This window comes from Lissotriton vulgaris, chromosome 8, assembly GCF_964263255.1.
Source record: "Lissotriton vulgaris chromosome 8, aLisVul1.2, whole genome shotgun sequence".
NCBI lineage: Eukaryota > Metazoa > Chordata > Amphibia > Caudata > Salamandridae > Lissotriton > Lissotriton vulgaris.
In genome coordinates this window covers 1,304,942,700-1,304,969,666 of record NC_141696.1, presented here as the reverse complement: position 1 = coordinate 1,304,969,666, position 26,967 = coordinate 1,304,942,700, and the positions used below count along the sequence as shown (strand labels likewise).

Sequence of the window (26,967 nt, the reverse complement as noted above, 5' to 3'; positions counted from 1 at the left end):
GACAACAGCTGCCCTCGTCGATGGCACCTCCCAACTTCAGAACGATATTCGAGAACTGCAAACCTTCCGAGAATTTGCAGAAGACAAGCTGGATGATTATGAGGGGTGCACCAGACGTAATAACGTTCAAATTATTGGGGTGCCAGAGAAAGCGGAGGGACAAGTGGCTTATCTCTTCGACGAGGATCTCATACTCAACCACCTACACCCTAAGGGCCTCCCAATTCTTTGTTGTTGAACGGGCCTACAGAGTCCCAGGGGTGGGGTCCAATGCCTGGCGCCCCTCCCCGCCCTATACTGGCCAGACTGCTTAATTTTTGAGACCTGGACGTAATATTACAGAGTGCCAGGGTGGTGCCTCCACTCAAGTATGAAAATGCAGTCATTTCTTTTTTCCCCTGACTTCACCCAAGCTGTACTAAAACAGAGGCGATCCTTTGTTGTCGTCAAGAAGAAACTCAGAGATAAGGGACTGAAGTATGCGATGCTGTTCCCGGCTCGTTTCCGGGTCGAGACAGATGGCAAGGCTTGGTTTTATGATCATCTAGAGGCGGTGGCGGACTGGCTGGAGAGATAGGAAGGAACACAATGCTTGCTGACATTTCGCACTGTTTGGAACTCAGACTGTGACATAGTCCCAGACTTGGTGAGCTACGGATTTTGCTTTGCCCCCTTGGTCAGAATTGAGTTATGAGGAGGTGGGTGGTAACTAAAGGGGCCCCATAGAACTTCGGCTGGTGGCGTGGTCTCATGTCTCCTGCCACTATTAACATTTGTGTCTGCCCCGTTTGAGGAATTAGAGTTTGTGTTAAGGGTGGTGGGCGGAAGGAAGGTAGCATCTTCCCCCACATTTAGGAACTGTTAGTTTATAAGTTGGGCGACAGGCACTCTGCAAGTTGATTTCATGGGCAGTTTCAAGCCCAGAGTGCAGGGAAGCAGGGAGGGGGGTGGTTGGGTTGGGGTTGGGGGGTGGTTGGGTTGGGGTTGGGAGGTGGGGGAGGGAGTTTATTTGTTCCAGTTAAAAAGGCAACAACTGTTCTAATGCACATGAAGGTATGCTTACAAATTAAGAGTTCTCATGGGTACACACTGGGATAAGAGTATAATGCTACTCAGCCTGAATGTTAATGGGCTGGGAGATGAGGTGGAATGTACGTTAGTCCTTCAATACCTCAAACAACACTCCCCAGAGGTCTCACCTGGTAGGTAGATCCTGTAAAGTGATCAACAGATGGGGGTATAGGCTGATGGCTCACTCCGGCTTCACTTCCGGCTCCAGGGGAGTCAATATCTTGCTTAAAAACTCCTTCCCCTTCTCCATACAAGCTACGCACTCGCATGAGTGGGGCAGATATATCACTATCGCGGGGCAGTGGGAGGGAAGCACTCTAACTCTGTCAGTCTATGCCCCGCCCGGACCGCAGAGCCAAAAGTTTGCAGATCTAGGCGCTCTCCTGCTCTCGCTTCCTGAGGGTCTCCTGCTGGTGGGTGGGGACTTCAACGCAGTAGTCTCAAGGTCCCACTGCAGCATTATAAAGGGTTCTAGGGGATGATAGAAGGGAACAAATGTACAAGGCTTTACAATAGTGGATTTAAACAAAGAGGGTTGGTCCGGCACCCGCAATAAAGCGGACAGAGCAGAAAGATAACCCTTAAGAGTACTCAAAGCAGAGCCCTGCTGGGCAACTGTAAGAATAAAAACAATTATATTGGCCAGAGAAGCAGAAAGAGGGCCAATAGACCTTTCTGTACAATATTCTACAAATGTTTGACAGCGGCAGGCGTATAACTTTTTAGTGGAGGGCCGCCTGGCAGCCAAAACAACATTACAAACTCCGGGAGGAAGGTCCAAAGCTATAAACTGTCGCTGCTCAAAGTCCACGCATGGAGGCAGAAAGCGGACAGGTTTGGGTGGAGGGCCCTCTCCTGCTGCTACAACAGAAAATCCTTCCAAAAGGCAACATGGTGGAAGATCGATGCTCATTCGAAAAAGCTTGGGATACCAGACTCAAGAATGACTTGGGCCCGCTCGTTCTTGATCTTCTTGAGAATTCTGGTCAGAAGTGGTGTGGGCAAAAAGGCGTACAGGAGGCCTGAGCTCCACTCGTGACTAAAAGCGTTGCCGAGCGATAGCCACCCTAGAAACTCCAGCACGCAAAATGGCTGACATTCCACGTTCTCTTCTGAGGCAAACAGATCTAGCCAAAGCTCTCCCCACTTTTGAAAGAGACCTTGAGCCACCTCCAACGGGAGAGACCATTTGTGATCCACTAGGCATCGACATCTGAGTTAGTCTGCCCAGGTGTTCAGAGAACTTACCAGGTGTTGAACCACCAGGGTTATGCCCTGCTTTTCCAGCCATGGACAGAAACTCAGGGCCTCTTGACAAAAAGTCCACAAGCAAACCGCCTGTTGCTATACCACATGACAGTGATTTTGCCCATGAACACTTGCACTAACTTCCCCTTGACAGAGGGAAGAAAATCTTTCACTACCAGCTGGATCATCCGAAGCTCCAACAAACTGATATGTAGCCTCAGATCTGCCAGAGACCAGTGTCTCCTGATCTCCACACCTCTCAGATGGCTGCCCCATCTGAGTAGTGGTGCATCTGTCACTACTGTGAGATCTGGTTGAGGAAGGGAGAGGGGCCTGCCTCTGACCCAATCACAGTTCGTCGACCACCACAGCAGGTCCTTTGCAGTTCCCTCCAAGATCTGGACCACATCAAAGAGATTCCCCTGATGCTCCGCCCACTGAAACTTCAGGTCCTACTGCAGAGCCTGCATACACCATCTGGCGAGATTTACCAACAGGATGCAGGAAGCCATGAATCCCAGCAGCCTTAGAGTCATTCTCACCAAAATCCAGGATAGATGCTAAAACATCGGAATCATAGCCTGAATAACAAACTTTTACCTTGTACCCTCTTAAACACCAGATCCTTAGTAAAACAGGTAATGTACGGAACTAACAGAAAACCACAAAATAAAAATAGCTTTTGTGACTCAATCTTGGACTGGTGAGGTCACAGGCCAGATTTGGTTAAAGCTACCCCACCTGGGTTTAAATGTCACACACTGAATAGGCCTGTTAGAAGGGGGGCGGGTGGAGGGGCGGTTTAGCGGTCATCTATGATAGCTCTATCGCAGCTGTATTCAAAACAATCTCTATTGTTTCCTGCGAACCCCTTTCCTTCTGCTTTCTACTCTCTCACCATAATTCCTTTAAGGGAATTTTACTTTACAGACCTCCTATCCCAAACAAATGTGTTCTTAACAAATATAGGCACATTAGTAGAAGAAGGGCTCTGCTCTAATAATTTTACCATACTCAGTGATTTTAATTTTCATCTGGAATCCCCCACGATACATACAGATTCAGCTGCTCTGAGGAATGTCCTGAACAGTATTAACACAACTAGTGCAAAGTCCCATCCGTGAGGCAGGACACACTTTAGACAGCATCTTTTCTGATCACCCACATTTAGCATACTCAGGGGTACTGTGTGAGAAAGTACCATCTTTCTTGCATTGGTATGCCCCCACTTTTTGCTGAACTGCTGATGTGCTTTGATTGAGTGTGCCCTGGGCTCCTGCCAACCAGGTACCCAGGGCCTGTGTTCCTTCCCTAAAACTGTGTTAAAACTAAAACCCAATTGGCATCTCTGGTCACCTATCAGCCCCTAGTAAATGGTACCCTAGGTACTCAGGGCATGGTGACCAGAGAAGACCCCTAAGGGCTGCAGCACTTATTGTGCTACCCTTAGGGGCCCTGTACCCTGACACCCACACACTGCCTTTGCAGGCTGAGTGTCTAAGTACAGAACTAAACAAAGGGTCGACATGGCACACATCCCTGTGTGCCATGCCCACAAGACCCACTGCCCTGTCATACCTCAGTCACCCCTCTAGCTGGGTGCCCTATGCCAGTGGTGTGGGCACAGGTGCATGAGCCCTGTGCCCCTACAGTCCCAGGGTCCTTCCTGGACACTAAGTGCAGTGCTGCCATTAAGAGTATATGGTGCTGGGAGGTTGACATTATGAACTCCACAGCACCATGATGGCCCCACTGAAGACTGAGAAGTTTGGTATCAAACTTCTCAGCACATTAAACCCGCACTGATGCAGGTGTGAGATTTAATGTAAAATGCACCTCAGATCCCGTTTTGAAAAACAAGAAGAAGAACAAGAAGGAGGACAACCTGCCGTGCAGCAGCTAACAAAAGGACGACAACTTACTAGGCCCCAGCCCTACCGGCCTGTTGATCCTTGAACCTGCTCCTGCTTAACCCTGGCGTCTCCTGCGGGCAGCAACCTCGAGAACCCCGGAGGACCTGCCTGCCTTGACCCTCTTAGAGACTGGGACTCCCATGAGCAGAGGCTCTGCTCCAACAGCAACACCCCTGGTGCCATCCAGGAACCCCGAATCCAGCCCACTCTGCAACCGCCGAGCCCAGCTCGTGCCCGAGTGAACCAAGATCACGAGGACGTCCCCCCGACGACTGGGACCCGAAGTGCAGTGCCCAAAGACCCTCCTCGATGAACCGACGCCCGAAGCCTCAGAACCATTGACCCCGCCAACCGCGACCAGTCGAGGGTAAGATTTCCCGACACCAATAGACACCCCGGCACCCTGCAGCCCCCTGTGCCTTTCTTTGGGGTACCTACCTCTTAACCAAGATCCCAACTTGCCTCTCGAAGTAGTGGTCACACCTGAAGAATCACTGTCCCCGAGTCTGCAGCCTTTGTTCCCTTTTTACCTTTTCCACTGAATAACATTGGGCGTCCGACGGCTCAAAAGCACCCTGTACCCTGTCCCCCGAGTGCCGCTGGAAGTGCAACCACTACCCTACTCTACTTCCCCACTTGCCCTGAGTAAGTGACCAGGAGCTCAGCTCCCACAGCCGCGTGGCCTGGTTGCTTGCAGCCACCAACCGAAGGCCCCCTCCCCTCCATTGGATAACATTGGGCCTAACTACCTCTGCACCTGGCTGCCCCGGTGCCGCTGACTCTGTACAAACTGTACCTACCTGACCCTGGGGGACCCCTGAGTCTATGCCCAGAACCTTAACTTCACCAGTCGAGTACTCAACTGGAAACCGGTAACTCACTTTCCTGCCATAGGATAACATTGACTGGTTTGACTCAAAAAATCTTCTAAGTGTGAAGTTTTGAAACTCTAAAATATTCCTATAAAATCAGCCGAATATCGAATTCCGAAGTACTCACCTGTGATCAGGAGAGAAGCCAGAACTGTACCTTGTAGCCCAATACTGAACTGCAAAAGTAATCCTAACTGGGTTTACTAGTAACCTGAATTTTTTCCATAGGAATCCATTGTCTGCTTTTCTATAACATTTCTTCGGTCTACTTTTGAAAACTTGAAATATTCTTTAAAAATCGTACCTACTACTGAAACATAATTACTTTCCTGTCTTAAGTAGAGATCCCAGTGCTGGACCTAGGAGCCCAGTACTGGATTACAAAAGTAACAAGAACGTACTTTACCTGTAACCTGAATTTTCTCCCATTGCTAGATTTTCACTGAAATGTTTTTAAGTGTGAACTTTTAAAATACCTTTATATTCCTTAAAAATCATTGCAATAACCAAAAGATTTTACTGAACTGTTTTCAGCTTAGACCTCAGGACTGAATATAGGATCCAGTCCTGGAATTACAAAAGTAATTTACAAAGTAATCAACTGCATTTTTTGTAGAAAAACCCATTGAGTTCAACGTTAGATTGTGTTCAGAATTGTGTTGCCTACTGCAACCCCTGTACCTGTTGTGTTTACAAAGTTCTTTTCTTTCTGCAAAGTCATTACTTGAGATCACTCACAATTGAGAAAAGTATATTTTTGATACCTGTTGGTTCTAAAAACAAAACTATATAAAAACAATTGGCCTGGAGTTCAGTCTTTGAGTGTGTGAAACCTTTTGTTTTTATGTATCATCAAAGTCTAAGCGCCAGGATACCCGTTGGGTGACAGTCATTGCGCTATATAAATATACCAATACATACATACATACATTTGTTGCCAGTGTGTACAACAAATGCTTTACACTGACCTCTGGTACTGCCTTACTGCTCGACCAAGCTACCGCTTTTGAGAGTACGGTCAGCCCTGACTGTAACCTCTGTTATACCTCTGGGGTTGGTGGTCTCTATACACACTGTACCTTACTTTGGTCCAGTATATATAGAGCCACTTTCTCACATACTGCCCCTTACTTGGTCAGGCCACTCAGCTGTCCTGTTTGAACTGGCTCTTCCAGACTGGCAGCAAGATAACGATCCCCTAAAAAATCCATTTGCCTCACGGTCAAGGAATAAAATCAAGGGACCTTCCTTTAGGAGACTATCTTTCCTCCACCATTGTGCCTCTGCCCTTCGATTTTGAAGCGGCCACATCCTGGTATACAGACTGGGTTGAATAGGCATGTAGAACCATGGCCCCTGAAATAATTACAAAACCTAAACGTTAGCAGCCTGCAGCTCCTTGGTACTTGGCGAAACTTTGAGAACAAAAACTTATTTGCAAACGGCAAGAACAAATTTGGAAAAATAGCTAAACTGTTCAGAAAAAGCAAAACATAAGTCTTACGGCATATACAAGGCTGATAATCAACACAAAAAAAGATTCTTTTGTCAATCCGATCTCGTTGGCCAAACACTCTACTAAAGAACTTTTCAAAACAGTATCCAGATTAGCCTTTCCCTGTCTGCCAAAAATAGCGAGCAGCCAAGCACAAAAAGCAGAACAGATTTTTTCCATGTTCCTACACAGGTAGAAACAGTGACCCATTGACCCGGGGTGGCTGCGATATACAGAACATCTCTGGTGTAGCAAAATCGCCAGTAGTCTTTGTAGAATTTAATCAGCTCCCTCAGAAACAAATCTTGGATTTATTTTTATCTGCCAGATCCGGCCCCCCTTACAACCCCTGCCCGGTTTCAGTGATTAAACTTGCTCCTCAACCGGTAGAAGAGATTCTGACCTCAATTTTCAATGCCCTGTTTACCTCTGGGCATTTCCCCAAAGCATGGAAGAACGCTTCCATTCTCCCACTGTTGAAAAAACAAAATCTTGATCCAAAACACGCTAACAATTTTCAGCCTATTTCTCGGTTCTACGTCCCTGCAAAATTGGTAGAAAGGGCCATGAACTCTCAACTTACAAGTTTTATTCAGGACAATGATATTTGTGACTTAACACAAAACAGCTTTAAGGGAGGCCATAGCACAGCATCAGCGCTTGAATCCACTTAACAAGTCAGGGAGGCATTAGGTAGGGGAGAAAACGTGGCCTTGATAATGTTGGATCTCTCAGCAGCCTTCGAAACAGTCCACCATGACCTCTTAGTGGACAGTTTGTCAGTATACGGCATTCAGGCACTGTCCTGGAAGCTACTGCATTCCTTAGAAGTTCTGTCACCTGCACTGCCCAGGCATGGAATGAACTTCCTTTCCACATTCCAGACCTGCTGTCCTTTCGGAAGGCGTTAAAGACTTGTTTTTCTTGCAATTATTATTACTCTGGGTCTTCCATTTAAATCGGTCTTCTTGACTGTAGAGCTAAGTGCCAGGACACCTTAGTGTAACCGTTGTGCTCTATAAATGTAATTAACAATATCCCAGACTCGCTGCTTGGGAGGATAAGCCCATAACTGCCCAGTGTCCAGAACAGCTCTGATAAAAGGGAGAGTCTGAGAAGGCCTATCTTCAACAAGGAGCTACAGGGGTTCTATAACAGCCAGGTCAAGCCTCCACTCACTGATTCAACACAACAGTATGACCTGACGCTGTTTTCTGAACAGTTCTGTAAGGATTTCAATGTCTATTGTAGCGTCCACCTTGGCATGCTACCTGGGCAGTCAGTATATATACTTTGTCCCTTATCATGAATTCCTGTACAATTTTGATTTTCTGTTCCCTTTTCATACATCCTACTGTGTGGTGCAATGTATAACAAAATAAATCACCAAGGATGTGAAAAAAATTGTGAGAAAAGATGTGGAGTACCTCACGGAAGTAACACCATGGGAGTCCAATGGTTGGTTCTCACCAGTGGACTCAGGTTCTCATCATTAGCAATACCACATCCAAAATAATATATAAAAAAAAAAAAGAACAGAGAAAAGGATGTGTTGTGATGGTGAAAAAGAAATGTGCACCACTGATAAATGTGCTGGTATTACGGAGAAGTATCTCCTGAGTGCAACTCCTTCCTTACCCAAAATAAGGCGGACCTATGACTTAGGACCACATTATATGGAATTAAAAACTAGCTACACCACCACTGGCTTTACCTCTTTATTCCTTGCCGTGGGATTGCTCACTTTAAAAGACACTGTGTTGCATTCTAACTCCTTAGAGGGCCAACATGTTTCATTGCCTTTATAGTTGTGGCAATTTTGTTAGGGCGAGGGTCAGTATTCACCACATTGTTTAATTTTCATATACATGTAACCGTTTGGATTCCAGACTGTGGCATACCGGTGACCCCCTTCTTAGTCACTCATACGGTAAACATCCCCTTGCTGCTTCCGGTCAGCCGGGTGTCTGAGTGTCTCTCATTTGAAATCGTCCGCTCAAATGGGAGCACAGTGAATTAAAAGTGCTTGAACCATAGGTAACGCCTGTGGGCTGGCAGGATGGGGATGTGAAAATATGCATCCTCCAAGTCTAATGCTTCCAGCCAGTCTCCTTGGTCTAGGGCAGACAAAACCCGAGCCAACATGAGCATCTTCAATTAGTCCTTTTTAGTATTAAATCTGTTTATTGACATTAAAGAACAGACACAAGCAGTTATTCGCACTTTACGGGACCATGACAGTCGTACCATGTGAGAAAAGAAGAACTCAAGAAAACAGCTGGCAGTAGTGTAGAAAGGATACAATATCATTGCGAGCCAGCTGTCATGCATGCCAGGTCCATTTGAAGTACCATAGTAGTGTCTATTAAAGAAAACCACAACCGAATCCCCTTACCCAAAACCCCACCACCCCCCGAACCGCCCACCCACCACCCCTATTCCAGGTCCAAATTCCGTCCACTTGGGCTCTATCGTCTAATTGGATGACTCCGCTACTTCTCCTTGCGATAGTCGCAGTAGGCGCAAATATCTAGGACAGGTCACTTCCCTACATTCCGTGGCTAAGAGCGTCAAGAAGGGTTGCCACAAATCTGGGTACTTGTCTCCCTCCCCCTTCACAATCAGAGACAGCTTCTTCATTCCCAAGACATTCCAAAGACGGTGCAACCAGCCCTGAAAGGTGGGAATGTGTGTGGTACGCCAGTAAGCGAGAACATTCTGCAGCGCAGAGCCCAGGGCTATGGCCATTAGTCTACCTCGATGGGCGTGTAGTGGATAGGTAATGGGATTAGGTAAGCCCAGCTGCATATAAGCAGGAAATCTCGGTATTGTCGTGTCAAAGTGTGAGTCCACCTCGTCTAATACTTGTTTCCAATAACCCTGTAAGTGAGTACAGTCCCACAATAGGTGCACCAATGTACCTCTCTCGCCACAGCCACGCCAGCAGAGCGCATCGCGCGTGCAATCCATCTCATTGAGCTTCTCTGGGGTATAGTACCAATACGTAGCGATTTTAGTGAGGGTGTCGGTCAAGCCCATGTGATAGGCGGAGTGACGGGCCCGGTAACAGATGCCTTCCCATTCTTTATTACTGAGTGTGCGTCCCAGGTCCCTTTCCCACCTCGCTCTCCCCGAGTTGTGGACATGTGTGTATCTACCTAACAACATGCGGGATAGATCTGATATGAGCTTTCGATTAGACTTCCTCGAGATCAGCCAGTACTCTTACTCACTGAGTCTGCGGTTTGCTCCGCCCCCGATTCGTGCATGGAGTGCCCAGTGTCGCACCTGGAGATAGCGGAGGCGCTCCTCCTCGGGCATGCCATACTCTTGCCGGAAGGCGTCAAAGGGGATAACCCCCTCCGCTGCATACATGTGCGAGAGTACCCTATATCCCGCCGGGCCCCATCGCGCAAAGGCCGTTGTATCCAGACCAGGGCCAAAGTCTGGATTGTTCAATAAGGGTGTCAGCGGGGATGGGAAGGATGTCAGCTCGTGCGCGACACCAACGAGGTCCCACACCTCCAGAGGTGTCCTCGTAATATACGAAGCGTAGAGGTTAGGGGGTCGATGTTGCCGCCGTAGGAAAGGAACCTCCTGTAGTGTGCGGCCCGCCACTGCCTGGTCTTGAAAGAGCCAGTGCTTCTCGGACTCCCATTTGCTCCATTCCACCAATGTTCGCAGCTGCGCCGCTTGATAGTATAACAACAAATCCGGTAAGCCCAGTCCCCCATTCTCAGGAGGCAGCATCGCCAAGCAAAGCTTCATCCGCGGCCGGCGCCCGTTCCAGATAAATTGTGCTAATTCGGATTGGGTCTGGCGGATCCAGCCCTCCGGGGGCCTTATAGGGATGGCTCGGAACAAGTAAAGGACCTGCGGCAGGATCGTCATTTTAATAGCCGCCACTCTGCCCAGCCAGGATAGCGGAAGGCGTCTCCATCTACCCAGTTCTGACCGGATCGTCCGCTGGAGCCGTGCATAGTTGAGGCGAACCGTGCCTTGTAAGGTGGGCGCCAGCTGAATACATAAGTAGGGGATAGCTTCCGAGGCCCACGGAAAGGAAAAGAGCCCCTGTAAGTACGCCCGCGTGGGCGCCTCCAGGGAGAGGTCAAGTGCCATTGACTTGCTCAGATTGACCCTAAAGCCTGCCACCTCAGCGAAGGCGTCAAGGATGTCCACACAAGCCGGCAGCGACTCTCTGGGGAGGATAGCGACAGCAGAACATCGACCGCATATAAACTTATGGTATTCGAATGCTCCCATTTTGATCCCGTGGACCTCGGGGGCGAGTCTCACGGCCTGCGCTAGTGGCTCCATATAGAGGGCAAAAAGCAAGGGCGATAACGGGCATCCCTGTCTCGTGCCCCGCTCGATAGGGAAGCGGGGCGAGGAGCAGCCGTTTATACGGACTGTCGCTGATGGCCTCGAGTAGCAATTCAAGATCCAGGTGCGGAATCTGTCTCCCAGTCTAGCCCTCACCAGGACCTGCTCCAGATACGGCCAGTGGACTCGATCGAACGCCTTCTCCGCGTCAATTGCGAGCATCATATATTCCCCTTCTGTACGTGTGGCGTTCTCGATTAAGTGTAGTGCCCTCTTGGTGTTGTCTACGGTTTGCCGCTCAGAGATGAATCCGGCTTGGTCCGGAACAATCAGTCTCGGCATAAGCGGGGCTAGTCTTGCCGCTAGAATGCCTGTATATAATTTCAGATCAATGTTGAGCAGCGAGATGGGTCGATACGCTGCGCACGTCGTGTGGTCCTTCCCGGGTTTGGGGATCACGGAAATGGTGGCATCCAAGAGATCCTTCGAGATCGCGCCTGGTTCCGAAAGGGAGTTAAAGAGAGTAGTAAGCAGCGGCACTACCTGTGCGCAAAATGTTTTATAAAAAATGGCTGTGAAGCAGTCAGGCCCCGGGGCCTTTCCTAGCTTGAGCCTGGAGATGGCTGAGATAACTTCCTCGGGCCTGATGTTGCATTTCAAGGCTACAGCCTGATCCGGTGTGAGTACCAGAAGTTGGGAAGAATCCAGGAAGGCCTCGCTCGCTGCGAGGTCTAGTGTGGACCCCGCATATAGGGAAGTATAGAAGTCACTGAAAGCGGCTGCGATCTCACCATCCCCTGTCGCCAGACTCCCGTCCGATGTTCTGATTTCTTTCACTGTGTGACGCTGCTGCGTCTCTCTAAGCGCTCGTCCCAGTAAGCGTCCGCATCTGTCCCCCCAGTGTAGTACATGTGACGCACCCTCAAAGCAGCGAATTCCGCCCTATCTTGGTCCAGCGCACTCAACTGTTTCCTAACCACTGTCAGTTGCCTCCAGATCCTGGGGGCGCATGTCCTTTGGTGCATGCATTCTAGTTCCTTAACCTTTTGTGTAAGCTCGTCCCTTTTCTCTGCCCGTGCCCTGTTCTCTGCCGCAGATAAAGCTATAAACTCTCCCCTAAGCACTGCCCTCAAAGCCGCCCAGTGTGTCGCCGGGGAAGTATCAGAGTTGGTGTTATGGAGCAAGTAATCTTTTATCGCGCCTATTATCTTCTCAGTTACATCTTTGGGTGTAATAGTGTGTCGCGGAGTCGCCAGCATCGAGAAGGTCGCAGCACCGGGGGGAAAAGGAAAGTCGCGGAAATAGGGGCATGATCAGAGAGAGACGCAACCCCTATATCCACAGTGGATGTCAGAGCCTGGAGAGAGGTAGAAGCCAAAAAGTAATCCAATCTTGCGTATGTGGGGTGTGCGCTCGAGAAGTATGAGTATGCTCTAGTGCCTGGGTGAAAGCTGCGCCAGAGGTCTACCATACCTAGTTCCCCAAGTCTCGTCAGCCCCCCTTCGGATAGGGTCCCAGCCTGTGTTGTGCGCTGCGCTGATCTATCCAAAGTGTTATCTAGTACCAGGTTGAGGTCCCCGCTAACGAGGATGTGTCTATCTTCGGAAGCCGCCACTAAGCTGAGCGCCTCGTGAAAGAACCTTTCCTGGCCCTCATAAGGGGCATACACCGAGCAGATCGTGAGTTCGGACCCTCCCAAAGAGAAGTGGTAAGATAACAACCTCCCCTTTATCTCCGCTCCCCTCCGTAGCACTTGCCCCCTAAACCGCTGCACAACCAAGATCGCGACCCCAGCTGTTTTGTTCGAATCGGACGAAAAGAATTGCTGTGGAAAACTACGCGCCCTCATCCTTGAGCAGTCCTTCTGTAATAGGTGCGTTTCTTGTAGGAGACAAATGTCAGCCTGCGCGTGTTCGAGGCAAGAGAGGACAGCTCTCCTCTTGATCGGGTTGTTGAGCCCTCTCACATTCAGTGAGAGGATGCGCAATTCAGTAGGGGCCATGGTTCATTCTCACCCCTGACCGCTCCACACTCCTGAGGCCAACCATTGAAACTGTACCGCCCCTCATGAATGGCTCACCCACCGGCTCGAATCGTGACCAATTAGTCCTTTTTAAGGAAGAGATTGATGGTCCGAAGGTCCAATATCGGCCACAACCTTTTGTTCTTTAATAGTAGCAGAAATCAGCAGGAGTAGCAACCACTGCCTACTTCTGAAATAGAAACCTTTTGTATAGCTCCCTTGGCCAGGAGAGGTGTAACTTCCTCTTGGAGTAATACTAGATGGTCCTCACCATCCGATCCGGAGTTGATGGTAAAGGAGGAGGAAAAGAAAGAAAGTGAAGAGAACAGCCATCCTGAATGATCTGCAAGACCCATTTGTCCGATGTTATGAATCTTCAGAGGAGGATATGGTGTTGAATTCACCAACAGGAGTAACATGGCCTTGCAGAACCAAAATGGAATGCTTGGAGGCTGCAGTTGTGTGGCAGAGGACTTCTGGTTACCACTCCCACGAGATCGGAATGAACCACGCCTATGTCTGGCACAACTGGAGTAGTCTGCGCAAGACGGTGGATGGGACACAGTTGAAAACCCCTTCCATTGCCAAGAAAGGGGGAAGAGCTAGACTGGCCACGAGGTGTGACAGAGAGGCCTGAGCATCTGGCTGTAGCACGAGAGTCCTCAAAGCTCTCCAAAGCAGTGTCCGGTTTCCCACTAAAAAGAGGAGTCCTGTCAAAGGGCATGTCCATGAGGTTTGCCTTGACATCGCCTGAAAATCCAGTTGTTCTCAACCAGGCCTGCCGCAGTAAGGCCACCTTTGACAAAACTGTTCTACCCAGTGAGTCAGTCATGTCTAAGCCACATCTGATGGTGAACTTTGCTTAATCTCTCCCATCTTTCTCTGCCTGAGAGAGAACGGCCCAGGCCTCCGCCGGGACCTGTGGCAGCACTTGCTCAACTGTTTCCCAACAGGTGTCCGAGAAACGGCCTAATAAGCATGTGGTGTTCACAGACCCCAATGCCGGGTTGGTAGATGAAAATATCTTCTTCCCGAGTACGTTCAGCCGCTTAGATTACCTATCTAGAGGAATGGAAGGGAATATGCCAAGGGATGTTGAAGCCTGAACCACCAAGCTCTCTGGGGTAGGGTGTTCGAGGAACTTTGGATCGCCTGGTGCAGGGCGCTGGAGGTGTGCGATTGTCTTGTACACAGGAGCCCCTGCGCTAGGCTTGGACCTTACGCCTAGGACATTTGTCAGTGCTTTATTAAAGGGCAAAAGGGTTTCGGACGAGGAAGCCCCAGTCTAGAACACCTTGGTCAAGATTAGTCATAACATGCACGAGGGCTGCTCCAGGCCACAGACCTCTGCTGCTCTCCTCACCACCAAGGCATAAGAGATGCCCCCTCCTCCGTAGCCACTCAAGTTGAGAGAGCATACCATTATCCGGAGATATGTCCAGTCCACTTGCTTCTCCAAGCTCCTCATAGCAGTCTAACTGTTCACAAGAAACGTCTTGCTGTTGTTCCAAAGGCTCCATGGACCCATCCCAATCTTCACCAATCCCTGAAACATCCTAAAAATGTACATGCAACGACGTAGAACCTCTGGGCTCAGTTGACGCCACAGTCAACGTCGACCAATGTCCATCTGACTCAGTCGATGGGTATCACAATGGGGCTGGCGTCGGAGGCATCAACTTCAGGACAGACTTCGAGGGAAGTTGCGTTGGCAGGACAAGCGTTGTTCCAGAATCGGATCAGGAGACCCCACCGGCACCAGGGCCGGAGCAGTCGGCGTGGAACCAGGTGGGGCCTCCTCTAACCCCGCGGGGCCCGAAGGCTCACCGGAGGGATTAGCCTGCTTAAATGAGCAATGGTCCCTCAGGCTACTGGAAATGGGGGGAGGCGAGGTGTCAAACCTAGAGGCACCACACGGCTGGAACCCTGCATGGCTAGAGGACATCTCTCAACACAGGCAAAAATTCCTCGACAAAATGTCGAAAAAAAATGGTAAAAAAAAAAGACCAATGGGTAGCTCTTCTCCAGATCAGCACTTGCCGCGGAAAGCAATGAACTGACCTCTTCGCGTCTGGGTGGCGCCTAAATAGGTGACTGTGATGTCACAACCAGCACCTATGACACCGGCGATGACACGCGGAGCCAAATGGAGCCACCCAACGGTGGGCAGGGGCAGTGCTCACGCAAAAGTTTCTGGATCCAGTCTGACGCCTGGGAAATTCACAGGTAAGTAATCTGCAGTTAGAAGTCTCTATCAGATAATCATATTTTCGCTGTACAAGGCCACACTCCAGATGAATCAGACTGTTACAAGTGTATTTTGGTAGGCTAAAGATGCGTTTATAGCCCTGACACTGGGATTTTTCCAGCATTGTATCCTTACATACGTAGGTTCAAAATCATATAATATAACCAGTTCTGAGTTGCCGGTGCTGCCCAGGATGCGTTTGATAAGTGTGCGAGTGAAGGCTGAAAGAATTAAACATTTCCTAGCTATCGTAACGGAAAGTTTCAATTCTATTAAGGACTATGGGGTGAGGATTAGGCAATTTCTTTCTTCCATTTATTTGCCAGCCATTTAACACGTTAACACTTCATTAACAAAAAAACATTGTTTCCCATAAACCATAGGGAACAGGTCTTATCAGTCCATAGCAACCATCCACCAATCAGGGGTCAGACTCGATAATAACCCGGATTGTACCTCGTCGGAATCCCTCTTTCTTCGCTGCTGCAGCCTTGAGGTGAGTGTGGAATTTCCTTCTCCCTTTTCAATGTATTTACTTGTTTTTGAGATGTATTAGGCTGGCTTTTGTTCCTTGAACGTGGGGGGCTTCTTTTCCCCACTGATGTTTGTATGAGTCATAGCCCAGCTCAATAATCAGCAGCCGCGGGAACACTTCGTCGTCCCTTCGCAGGCGCCGCAGTTGTAGTAACGGGACCAGGAGGCGCGGTGGTCTGCCAGCCGCTAGAGGGCGCGCCTCCCTGTGATTAGCCTTTCATCAGAGAAGCGGGCGGAGGGCGAGTCAGTTATGGCCTGCTGCCGTGAGCCTCCACCCACGTTCTCGTGGTCTCTGTCCCGGCCGACCTGGAGTCTGATACCCTGAGGGGTAGGAGTGCAGTGTGTGAGCTGCTGATCAGGTGCAGACTTGCACAGGCCAGTGAATAGACCTGCTTAGATTCTGAGGGTGTCAGTATGCGGTGAGCCTGGAGTTTTTCCGTCCCCACTAGCTGAAGGGCCTGTTTTATCCCAGGTTTTTTAGCCCGGTTGCACCCTTACCTTTTAAGGTGTCTATATTTACTGGGCTGGTCCCAGTGTTACCTGACCCCTCTTACCTGGTGGGTTGCTCAACTCTTGTTTTACCCTCCTCAATTGTTGTTAGTGCCTAACTATGGAGGAGGAAGACTACTACGAAGAGGAGGACGTCCAGTATTTCCCCGTCACAGAGGATTTCTGTGACACAGTGGACGCCTCTATAGTGAGGGTAGTTTCTAAGGCAGTGACTCCCCTTGAGAAGAGGCTCATTGAGCTGGCACAAAGGTGCCTTCCAGCCCTCCCCCAGAAGGAAGACCTTCCTGGGCCTTCCGCCCCTAAACCTCAAGATCGCACCACTGATGCACCCCCAGATAAACCTTGCAAACTAGCTCATCCTGATGGGGTTGATCTGGACGCGTTCGCCAGACTTAAGCTAGCCTTCCTAGGTACTAAGACCCCCTCTCTTCCGCAATGAGACACACAGGAAGAACCCCCTGTGATAGATAACACGGACAGGGAAAACATCCCCCAACCTTCGGATGACCCCCCGCCCCAGGGAGCCAGTCTGATCTTCTGGATCTGGAGGACCTGTTGCACCCTCGCTCCTCGGAGTGGGTGCCCTCGGATAAGGTGGCCAAGTACGTGGCCAGCAAGCTGCGCAAGCCGCTGGACCAGGACGTTCATTCTAGGCTAAGGGCGGAGTGCCCCGCCCCTCTTTGGAGGGTAAGGTGGCAATGACACTCTAGATAGACGCCCGGATGGCTAAAATTTTGACAAAGTATATTAGGGACCCCAAAAAGGGAATAGACAGGTGTTGGCGGGCTTGCCAAGACAAGCTTCTCCATGTTCCGGCCGCTAGTAAAAATATTTGACATGGTGGAGGACGCCAAGACCTCTGGAGGTTCTATCTAGTTGGGCCCAGAGAGTGATATTTTTCGGAAATCTCAAGTGTGCGATTTACACGGAAAGGCGCAGGTCTTTATTGATCAAGTTAGATCCCAAGTTGGGAGAGTTAGCCACTTCGGAAGCGGGCCAGGTAGCCCAAGGGAGAGTTTTCGGAGATCCTTTTGTTAAGGAGCTCAGTAGGTTTGTATCTACATTCAATTCTCTAGACAAGGTCCAATCAACGGAAAACCAAATTTTTAACGCGTGTTGTTCCTCCGGGGCCAGCAGGGGGCGCTTGGGTGGCCGTTCATTCTAAGGCACCTCCGGAAGAGGTCAACAATCCCACAGAGAGCAATGGCAAGACTCCTCTAGTTTCAGAGGCTTCTACCCGACCAGAGGTCGTGGCCATCAGAAAGGACAACAAAGCGACCCCCTTTAGGTTACCGCCTAGTTATCAACCTTCGGGAATTCAACGAGTGGCTGGTTTATCGCCACTTCAAGATGGAGGGTATCCATCTATTGCAAGAGTTCCTTCGCCCCAACGAATGGATGGTCAGGTTAGATCGCCACTTCCTACAGTTCCAATGGAGGGACGAAACTGGCGAGTTTACTTCTGCTATGGACTGATATGACATGTTCCCTATGGTTTATGGGAAACAATGTTTTTTTGTTAATGGAGTGTTAATGTGTTAAAAGGCTGCTGGCAAATAAATGTAAGAAATAATTTGCCTAATCCTCGCCTCTGGGTCCTACCACAGAATTCTTCTATGATGTAGCTTTTATTTTGAGGACACATACTGAAAATTTAGCAGTACCTGCTCTGTGTGAAAATAATCTTTTACTCTATATGATATTCTTCAAAGAAACTTTGCACTACTTTTATCTATACCGTGCTCTGTGTTCATGCTATTAGCTTCACTAGAGCACTGCTGCCGACTGCATGGTACTTGTTCTGTATGGCAGTGAACCTTGCACAGCTGCTGTTCAGGTAGTATAAACAGTGCATGTAAAAGCACTATGCGCTTTTGTGGTCTTAACCTTGCTGTGTGGATAATGGCACATTTGAAGACAATTTTTACTGAACAAATACCCAAAAAATGTATTTGAAAATGGAATTCTTGTTCTGAATATATAAACTGCAAACCATAAACCTAGATAGACGCAAATCGCTCAATGAGTCCAACACAGAGGAAACCATGACACCAGCATTTTAAAGCCACAACAGCTTACCTGTATGTATTGTTGATTTTGATCCGATTGGTTTTGGATTTTTTGGCAGGATGGGTTGTTTAGCCATTCCTCTGTTGCCCAAAGTGCTTGCGGCAGGCATTCGCAAGAGCTGTGGAGAAAATGTATTACACATTTAATTTTATCTCATACAGAATAAAGAGGGCTACATTTAGAAATTAATTTTATCACATACCTGACCAGGATAGGCTGTGTATGCATTCCTGTTTTGCCCAACAACTGACAAGGGTATCATTCCCATTTGGAGCATTCCAGGTTGGACAGGAGACGCAAATATAATTGTGGAGCCTATAAATAATTCAAAGGTTCAGATGATAAAATCTGTCATGCACCCATTAAAAGAAAAAATACATCTAAATGAAAGATTAGCTGTTTTGTAAAAAACAAGTTAATCACCTTTATTACTGCACCTTCCTATGGATATTTTATCTAACCATATTATTCACCTTAAGAATGATCTCAGGTGTCGGATGGGACCTAGATTTCTTTTCTTAACAGCAATTGCTCTGGCGTGCCTCACAATTTGTAAAAAGCACATCTCACCTGAGAGGGAATCCAGGAGCTGGAAAGAAGGGGCATTGCTGGCTCTGGTGTGCAGAGGGACGTTGTACATGCTTTAGGAGCCAGGTAAGAGATATCGGCTACGGTTATTCAGATGCAGCGATGTGAGTGAGCAGACGGCGGATCAAATTGAGGTTTCTGCTCAGCGTGTGGAAACCAAGGTTGCTGTTAAAGTTTGTAAGGTCTACATTGTGTAGGGCTTTCTAAGAGTGTGAGAGGAGCTTGGAGTGTGTGTTTGTGAATGGGGAGCCAGTGAGGTCTTTGAGATGTGTTGAGACATGAAGGCAGGGTAAAAGTTCGCACTGCAGTCTGGCTGCTGTGTCTTGGATGATCCTACACTTTTCTGCACCCTCAGACGTGGATCAGTCATAAATTGAAAGTGAGAATCTACTAAAACTAACGTGAGACCCATTAACAAGTTGAGGAATTTGTGGTTAGCTAGAGTATCCTGAAAAAGGGCTAGTGTTTACCTTACCGGTGGATGCCTGTACCATCAAGCTCTCCGCTGTCTAATGCTGGGCCAAAACATACGGGTAGCGGGTGACCTATCAGTTGACTGGAGGCAGGGGCAGAGCATGATTTATCTCAAGTGCCCAACATTATCTCACTATACGATTCACCAAAAAGGGTTCAGTCAAGGACTGGCTAGACTATAGGAACCCCCTGAGGACTTCCACTCTAACCTCCATAGTGGGAAGGTGTAGGTCAAGAACCTCAGCAGCAGTCTGAATTACTGTGGCGAAGGAGCAAGTCTTCTCTGTCGCTGGTACAGGAGGTGAAAACCAAGCCAGTGTCAGGTGGGGTATCTCATTCACTGGCCTCCTGTAAATCCATACAACAGTTGTCAGCATCACAAGGAGGGATATGTTCTTCCCCATCGCTCCATTGTCATCTCAATTAGGCTGGCCCAGAGTCGAGCCAAAAAGATGGTGCAATATATGTGCGCAGATGCTGAATGGTATCTGAGTCTAAAGGGTTCATTACAGGCTGTGGCATATCAAGATCTGGACATTACCACAATCGAGCTGAAGCCTGGTTGGAGTTGGACCGAGAAATAGAGTGCAAGTCCTCCTCCGGGATGGATTAAAGTTGGCTAGCTTAGGGCTTGACGCCTGTACAAAACCTGAGGTGAGTTTCAAGGGGTCCAGAAAGCTCAAAGGGCAAAACAGTCAGTGATAATCTGAATGGAGGGCACAGCTTCACGGTGGGCCATGAGAAAGATTGAGAAGGGCGGCGACATCCTCAAGCCTTTCCGAATAGTGATGGAAAGTGTTAAAGTCCCGCTTGGACTTTGGTTACTTCTTCTCTGACTTACCTGAAGACTTTGATCGTGAGGAAAATCAGCTTGGGGAACAAATTTGAGGGAGAGCGCGAGTCTGCACTCTAAATTTCAAGTTGGAGCAGGACGTGCATGAAGCCTTCAGGTGCTTTGACATGTCAAGCTTCACCATGGGATCTCTGATGACTTTCGGGTTCACCTGGGCACAGTCATCACAGACCCTGGAGTTATGTGACAAAACCCAAGCATCAAAGTCACACCCGTGAGGATCTGTCATAGGCATCTGTTTGTGACAGTCCTTACAAGGTTTAAACCCTGCACTCTTAGGGGCGGACATCCTTTGAACACAAGAAAAATATTTTGGGAGAAAAAGAGAAGCAGAGCTCTGGATCTGTACCTGAAGGAACATAAAGGAATTTACATCATAGGGTATAGGTGTTACTATCCGCTCTGTTCGAAACTTTCTGAACATAACTGCGTTGACGCAGAGTCGCATGTCACCACCTGCCGGCACTCCGGAGCACTGCTTTGAATTTTGCTAATTCAATCTGGTACATGAGGCTACTTAGAAGCTGATAAATCAGTGGTTAACAGTATCCATCAGAATGTTTATTGCACCCCCCCCCCCTTTGAGGAGGAAGAGTCATCAAATTAACAGGGATAGACACTTCTAACCGCATGTTCCTCACCACTAGATACCCAAGCAGTACCTCACAAAATGCAAAGGGTCTGCAACAAGTGCTGCAGAACTGAGCAGGCAAAGTGGCCTTCTCTGCTGACTTGACTATTGAGGCAGTAGAGCTTGTTGAATTTAAGCATGGACTCCAAAGTAGCAGCGAGGCAAAGGTCTAGGACAGGATCACTGCTCACAAATGATGTTGATGTTGCTTGCCTGGCTTGTTGCCGAGTTAGGATCTCCTTCCGGAGAGGCAGACGGTTCGGAGCGCAAGTATTCAGGTGCAACAGGTCAGGATACAACACTCCGAGCTCATTTCGGTGCCATCAAGATGACAAGGCCTTGTCTGCTTAACACCCCTCAGAGCCCAAGGTAGGAGAGGCATTCAGAAGGCCTGGGCTCCACTGTAAATTTAATGCATCCCGTAAGGATCCTTTTGGCAGAAATGCCAGAGTGCAGAAGTTTTGCATATCTCCAGAGACAACCCAGAATTAAGATGCCATTTGTGACTATCTTACCCCTGATTGACACCAGAAAGGCCTTGTGAGTCAGCTGAATAGCACAAAGCATGTAAGAGGGACTGTGTGGGGCTTTTGTTCTGCTGCGGTCAAAACACCCCTGATCTACACATTTCCCAATGACCGGGCCGACCCAGAGATGATGCATCCATCACTGCATTGAGCTCTTTGTGGGAGAGGAGTGAGTGGGCTAGTGCTTGTTAAGTTGCTGTTCACTTGCCACTATGGAAGGTCCTGATCTATCTCCTTTAAGATGCTGATGTTGCGCGACAGACAGCTCCAGTGTTGCGCCCACTGGAAACAGAGGGTCCGCTGCAAGGCTCTAGTGTGAAAGCCAGCACATTGGACAAGGAGGATGCATGAGGTCTGGAGCACAAGAACAAGTCTCACTGAGACTCTGAATCAAGCCCCATATCCTGAATGTTCTTTGCTAGTTGCAGGTGAGTGAAGGTTTTGAACTACACTTTGTCCAAGACAGGTCATATTAAGGGAATCCTCTGCGTCAGAATGGACCTTGGTTAGCTGATGGAAAACCCTAGGGAGAAGAGAAAGGCGATTGTCACTTGAAGTAGGTCTGCGACTGACTGCAGCAAGCCAGTCTTGAGAAGCCAGTCGGTGAGATACAGGAATATATGAATCTCTGACTTGCGAAGATGGGTCATGACCACCTGAGAGGACAAGAGGCAAGGCTGAACGGTAGAACAGTATACCTGTAATGTTCTAGCCCCACCATGGCCCAAAGGAAGTATCTGTGGGACTGTAGGGGGCACCCATGAAATGATGCATCTTGCAAGTCAAATGATACTATCCAATCCCCCAGATCCAGGTCACAAAAATACTTAGCCAACATGAGCATTTTCCATTTGTCCTTCAATATAAAGGCATTTAGGGGATGAAGATATAAAATAAGCACTCCGTCCTTCCTGGGCTTAGGAAGTAGTGGGAGTGACACACTTCTGATTCTGGTACCCTCTCGATGACTGGCTTTGGCCAAAAGCTACTTGACATCCTGCTGTAGGATGGCAGCATGATCTGCTGAAACCTGTCTAAGGGTGGTGTGATAGAAGGGGGATGAAACAAAAGGCAGGGCATATCATTTGTGAATAATTTGCAGCATCCATCCAACCGAGGTGATTATTTCCGAGCTGTGTAACAACAATTAACCCTTCTAGCTGGGCATGGTCTTGTAAGAGAAAAATCAAAGGAGGTTGGAAATCATTGCAGCATGTGAGATAGGGGAATATTGTTGCTCTTGGTGGTGTCCATGGTCACATCATGTCTTTTGGAGGAGCAAAACGTTTGCGCCAACTGCTGAACTGGTTGAGAAGGCTGCCACTGTGAATAGGCAAAATCAGAGTAGCCTTTGAACTTTATGTACTGATGATGGAACTGGTGGGTTAATCAATTAATCAATCAGGGTTGGTAAAGCTCCTCTACTCACCCGTGAGGAACTAAAGGCGCTGGGGGTGGGGGGTGGGGGGGGGGGGGGGGGAGAGTGACTCCTTTGAGTGCTGGGGTCATCCGAAGAGCCATATCTTGAGGTCCTTCCTGAACTCGGGCAATGTGGGAGATTGCCGGAGGTGGATGGGGAGGGTGTGCCAGGCTTTGTCTGCAAAGTAGAAGGACTTTCCTCCCGTTTTAGACTTGTTGAAACGAAGGACGTGGCCAGAAAGAGCTGGGCTGACCAAAGGTGTCTTTTGGGTGCGTTGAAGAGGCGGTTGTTTAGGGATGCAGGTCTGGTATTGTGAAGATCCATGTATGCTTGGGTAAGGAATATGAAGCTTATATTGTGGCGGTGTTGGGTGATGCAAATGCCACAGGGGATATTGATGATCAGTCTGACTGTGGCATTCTGCACAGTATGGAGTTTGCGAAGGAGTTTCTCATTGATTCCAGCATAGAGAGCGTTGTCATAGTCCAGTCTGATGCTGACGAGTGTGTGCGTGAGTGACAGTTTTTCTGGATTCGGTTGGCATCCATCTGAAAGTCTTTCGGAGCATGTGGAGGGTGTTGAAGCAGGTCGAGAATAGTTGATCTGGCAGTTCATTGTGAGTGATGAGTCTAGTATGATGCCAAGGTTTTGTGCGTGGTCCGTCGGGATGGGGGGATTCTCGAGGGCCACCCGGAGTCATTCCATGCGGAGGAGCCAAGGATGAGGATTTCTGTCTTTTCTGAGTGGAGTTTCAGGCACCTATTCTTCATCCAGGCAGCAACGGCTTAAATCCCTTCTTGTTATGTTATGTTATAGCGTGTTTTGTATAGCGCTCAGCTACTCTGAAGAGTGTCCCGGCGCTTCGAACCCAATGCAGACCAAGAGCAGGCAATAGATGCCAAACACTACTGAACAAAACGCCAGGACTTAAGATCTTTTCTAAAGGCTAACAGGTTGACAGTCTTTCTCAGAGAGACCGGTAAAGCATTCCACAACTGAGGCGCCAAGCATCTAAAAGAGCGGACTCCCATGCAGGTTCGGCTAATACCAGGGACAGAAGCCAAAGCCAGCGAGGCTGACCTAAGCGATCTCGATGGCTAGTAGAAAGCCAACGGTTTCCTGATATATTTGGCGCCAGTGTCATGGAGAGCTTTAAAGGCCAAAGTGAGCGCCTTACAAACAATACGCTTTCGAATTGGAAGCCAGTGTAGAGTTTTCAAAAGGTCTTTTGCACTGGCTCTTCGATGAAAGCCAAAAATGGCTCGCGCGGCGAATTTTGGACTATTTGCAGACGTGATAGGAGATACTCAGGAAGTCCGAGATAGAGCACGTTGGCATAGTCCAAACGATAGCCAATTAGTGCCTGCACAGTGATTTTTCTATGGGCCTGAGAAAGCAAAGGAATACATTTCCTTAGCATTTTAAGGAGGCCGAAGCATTTACCAACTAGGCCGAGAATCTAGGGCTTCAAAGTAAGGCAGTTGTTGATCTTCACTCCCAAATTCTTGGCCGTATCGGAAGCAGCGGAGGGAGGAAACATGGACGCAGGCCACCAAGACTGCCACCTAGGGTCGGAAGGGCAGCCAAAAAAGAGCACCTCGGATTTGTCCGAGTTGCACTTAAGGCTGTTGAGCTGGAACCATTCAAACACAGCCCCAAGGCAACCTCTGATACTCTCACCATTGAAGTCTGAACCCTTCTCCCAGGAGAAGAGGAGCTGGGTGTCATCAGCATACGAGACGATCTGGGCACCGTATGACTCCGCCAGTGCCGCCAAGGGGGGCAAATAGATGTTAAAGAGAGTTGGGCTCAAAATTGAGCCCTGTGGAACTCCTACCTCCAATGGCGGCACCGCGGCAGAGAACGGGGGGCCCAGAGCGTTTGACGGCGGTCCGCTAGAAAGGACTCAAACCAGCTGAACACCGCCCCCCGCAGACCAATCTTCTTGGAAGTTGTTTGGTGAAGTTGGGTTCGCTGTTGAGGGAGAGGTTCAACTGGGTGGCGTTGGCAGAAGAGACTAGGTTGAGCCTGTGGTTCCTGGCGATGGTTGCTAGGGGGACCATGTAGATGTTGAAGAGGGTGGGGCTGGGGGAGGAGCCCTGGGGAAGTGCACAGATGGTCTCTGTCGGATATGAGAGGTGTGTGTGTGTGTGTGTGTGTGTGTGGGGGGGGGGGGGTCAGGAGAGTGGGTGGAATATTCTGACCAGTTGGGTTCTGCTAGTGAGGAAGGAGCATATCCAGTCGAGGGCCTAGCAGTGGATGCCGGCGTCGAGGAGTCTGGTGGCTAGGGTGCTGTGGGAGACTGCACCAGATGCAGAGGATAGGTCTAGGAGGATGAGGGCTGCCGTTTCGGCTTGGTCATGGAGGGAGCAGATGTCATCGGTGGCGGCAAGTAGGGCGGTCTCTGTGTGTGGCTGCTTTGGAATTTGTATTGGGAAATGTCCAAGACATTGTTGGCTTCAATGAAGTTCGATAGCTGTGTGTTGATGGCCTTTTCGATTACCTTGGCTGTGAAGGGAAGCAGGGAGACAGGCCTGAAGTCCTTGAGGTCAGTCAGGTTCGCAGAGGGTTTCTTGAGGAGGGGGTTGACTTCGGAGTGTTTCCAGTCGTCCAGGAAGGTGGCAGTCTCAAAGGAGCAGTTAATTGTGTGGCGTAGTTCGGGTGCGATGGCAGCTGTGGTGTGGGCAGAGGTCTGATGGTGCTCCTGGGTGAAAGCTTTTCATGGTCTTCAAGTTGTTTTCTGTGGTGAGCTGGATCCATCTGGGCAGGGTCAGTTGGGTGATGCTGCATGAGGGTTGTGCTGGAGCGGTGAGGTAGTCTTGGATGTCGAAGATATAGTAGATTATCTTAATCAACACAACCTCAACATCATCTCCTACGCCGACGATACCCAGCTGATCCTCTCCCTCACCAATGACCCCGCCACCGCAAGAGCTAGTCTACACGAGGCGATGAAAGACGTCGCCGAGTGGATGAAGAACAGCCGCCTGAAACTGAACTCGGACAAGACGGAAGTCCTCATCCAGGGATCATCGCCCTCCGCCTGGGACGACTCCTGGTGGCCCCCTGCCCTGGGTACCACTCCCAAACCAACGGACCATGCACGCAACCTCGGCTTCATCCTGGACTCCTCCCTCTCGATAACCAGACAAGTCAACGCCGTCTCCTCATCATGCTTCAACACCCTGCGCATGCTCCGCAAGATCTTCCGTTGGATCCCCACCGAAACCAGGAAGACCGTCACCCAGGCTCTAGTCACCAGCTGTCTGGACTACGGGAGCACCCTCTACGCCGGAACCACAGCCAAACTTCAAAAAAGACTCCAACGCATCCAGAACGCCTCCACACGACTCATCCTGGACATCCCACGACACAGCCACATCTCCGGCCACCTGAGAGACCTGCACTGGCTCCCCATCAGCAAGAGAATCACGTTCAGGCTCCTCACCCACGCACACAAGGCTCTCCACGACCTGGGCCCAAAGTACCTCAACGACCGCCTGACCTTCTACACGCCCACCCGCCAGCTACGATCAACCAGCCACGCCCTCGCCTCCGTACCACGCATCCATCGAGCCACCGCCAGAGGAAGATCCTTTTCCTACCTTGCAGCAAAGACTTGGAACTCCCTCCCCATCCTCCTTCGGCTGACCCGGGACCACCTCTCCTTCAGGAAGCAGCTCAAGACCTGGCTGTTCGAGCAGTGACGTAACCCCTCTCCCCCAGCGCCTTGAGACCCTCCCGGGTGAGTAGCGCGCTATACAAATGCCATGATTGATTGATTGATTGATTAATCTTGTGCTGAGTCTGTTGCAGAGGTCTTGGGAGGGTTGAACGCCCGTTTCGTTGCAGGGTTTGGAAATTTTCTTGATGATGGAGTAGGGCTCTTTGGTGTTGCGTGCGCTGGTGAGGATTAGTCTTGGAGGGATTTCTTCCTTGTGGATTTGATGAGTTGGTGGTGACTGCTTTGTAGGCAGTGCGTGTTTACGGGGTTTTGTTATTCCTCTATGTCTTTTCGAGTCATCTGCAGAAGCATCTAGATTCCTGGAGTGCAGGGGTGAACCAGCTTGCTTTGATATGTCTTCAGGTGGCTTTTTTGAGGGGGGGGGGGGGCGAGTGTGACAAACTCATGCTGATTTCCAGGTACCAGACTCTCAGGGTCCACTA

General features: G+C 49.3%; 1 protein-coding gene across 4 annotated transcripts in view; it reads right to left on the bottom strand.

Annotated features, from left to right (window-relative positions):
• Positions 1-26,967, bottom strand: part of NPAT (nuclear protein, coactivator of histone transcription) — a 309,386-nt gene that overhangs the window by 53,701 nt on the left and 228,718 nt on the right. For all 4 annotated transcript variants that reach the window (XM_086935232.1, XM_086935233.1, XM_086935235.1 and 1 more), the window contains 2 exons: positions 18,510-18,622; positions 18,317-18,425 (listed from right to left, as the gene is read on the bottom strand). In XM_086935232.1, the coding sequence (XP_086791358.1) occupies positions 18,317-18,425; positions 18,510-18,622 (222 nt within the window). The remainder of the gene's footprint in view (positions 1-18,316; positions 18,426-18,509; positions 18,623-26,967) is intronic.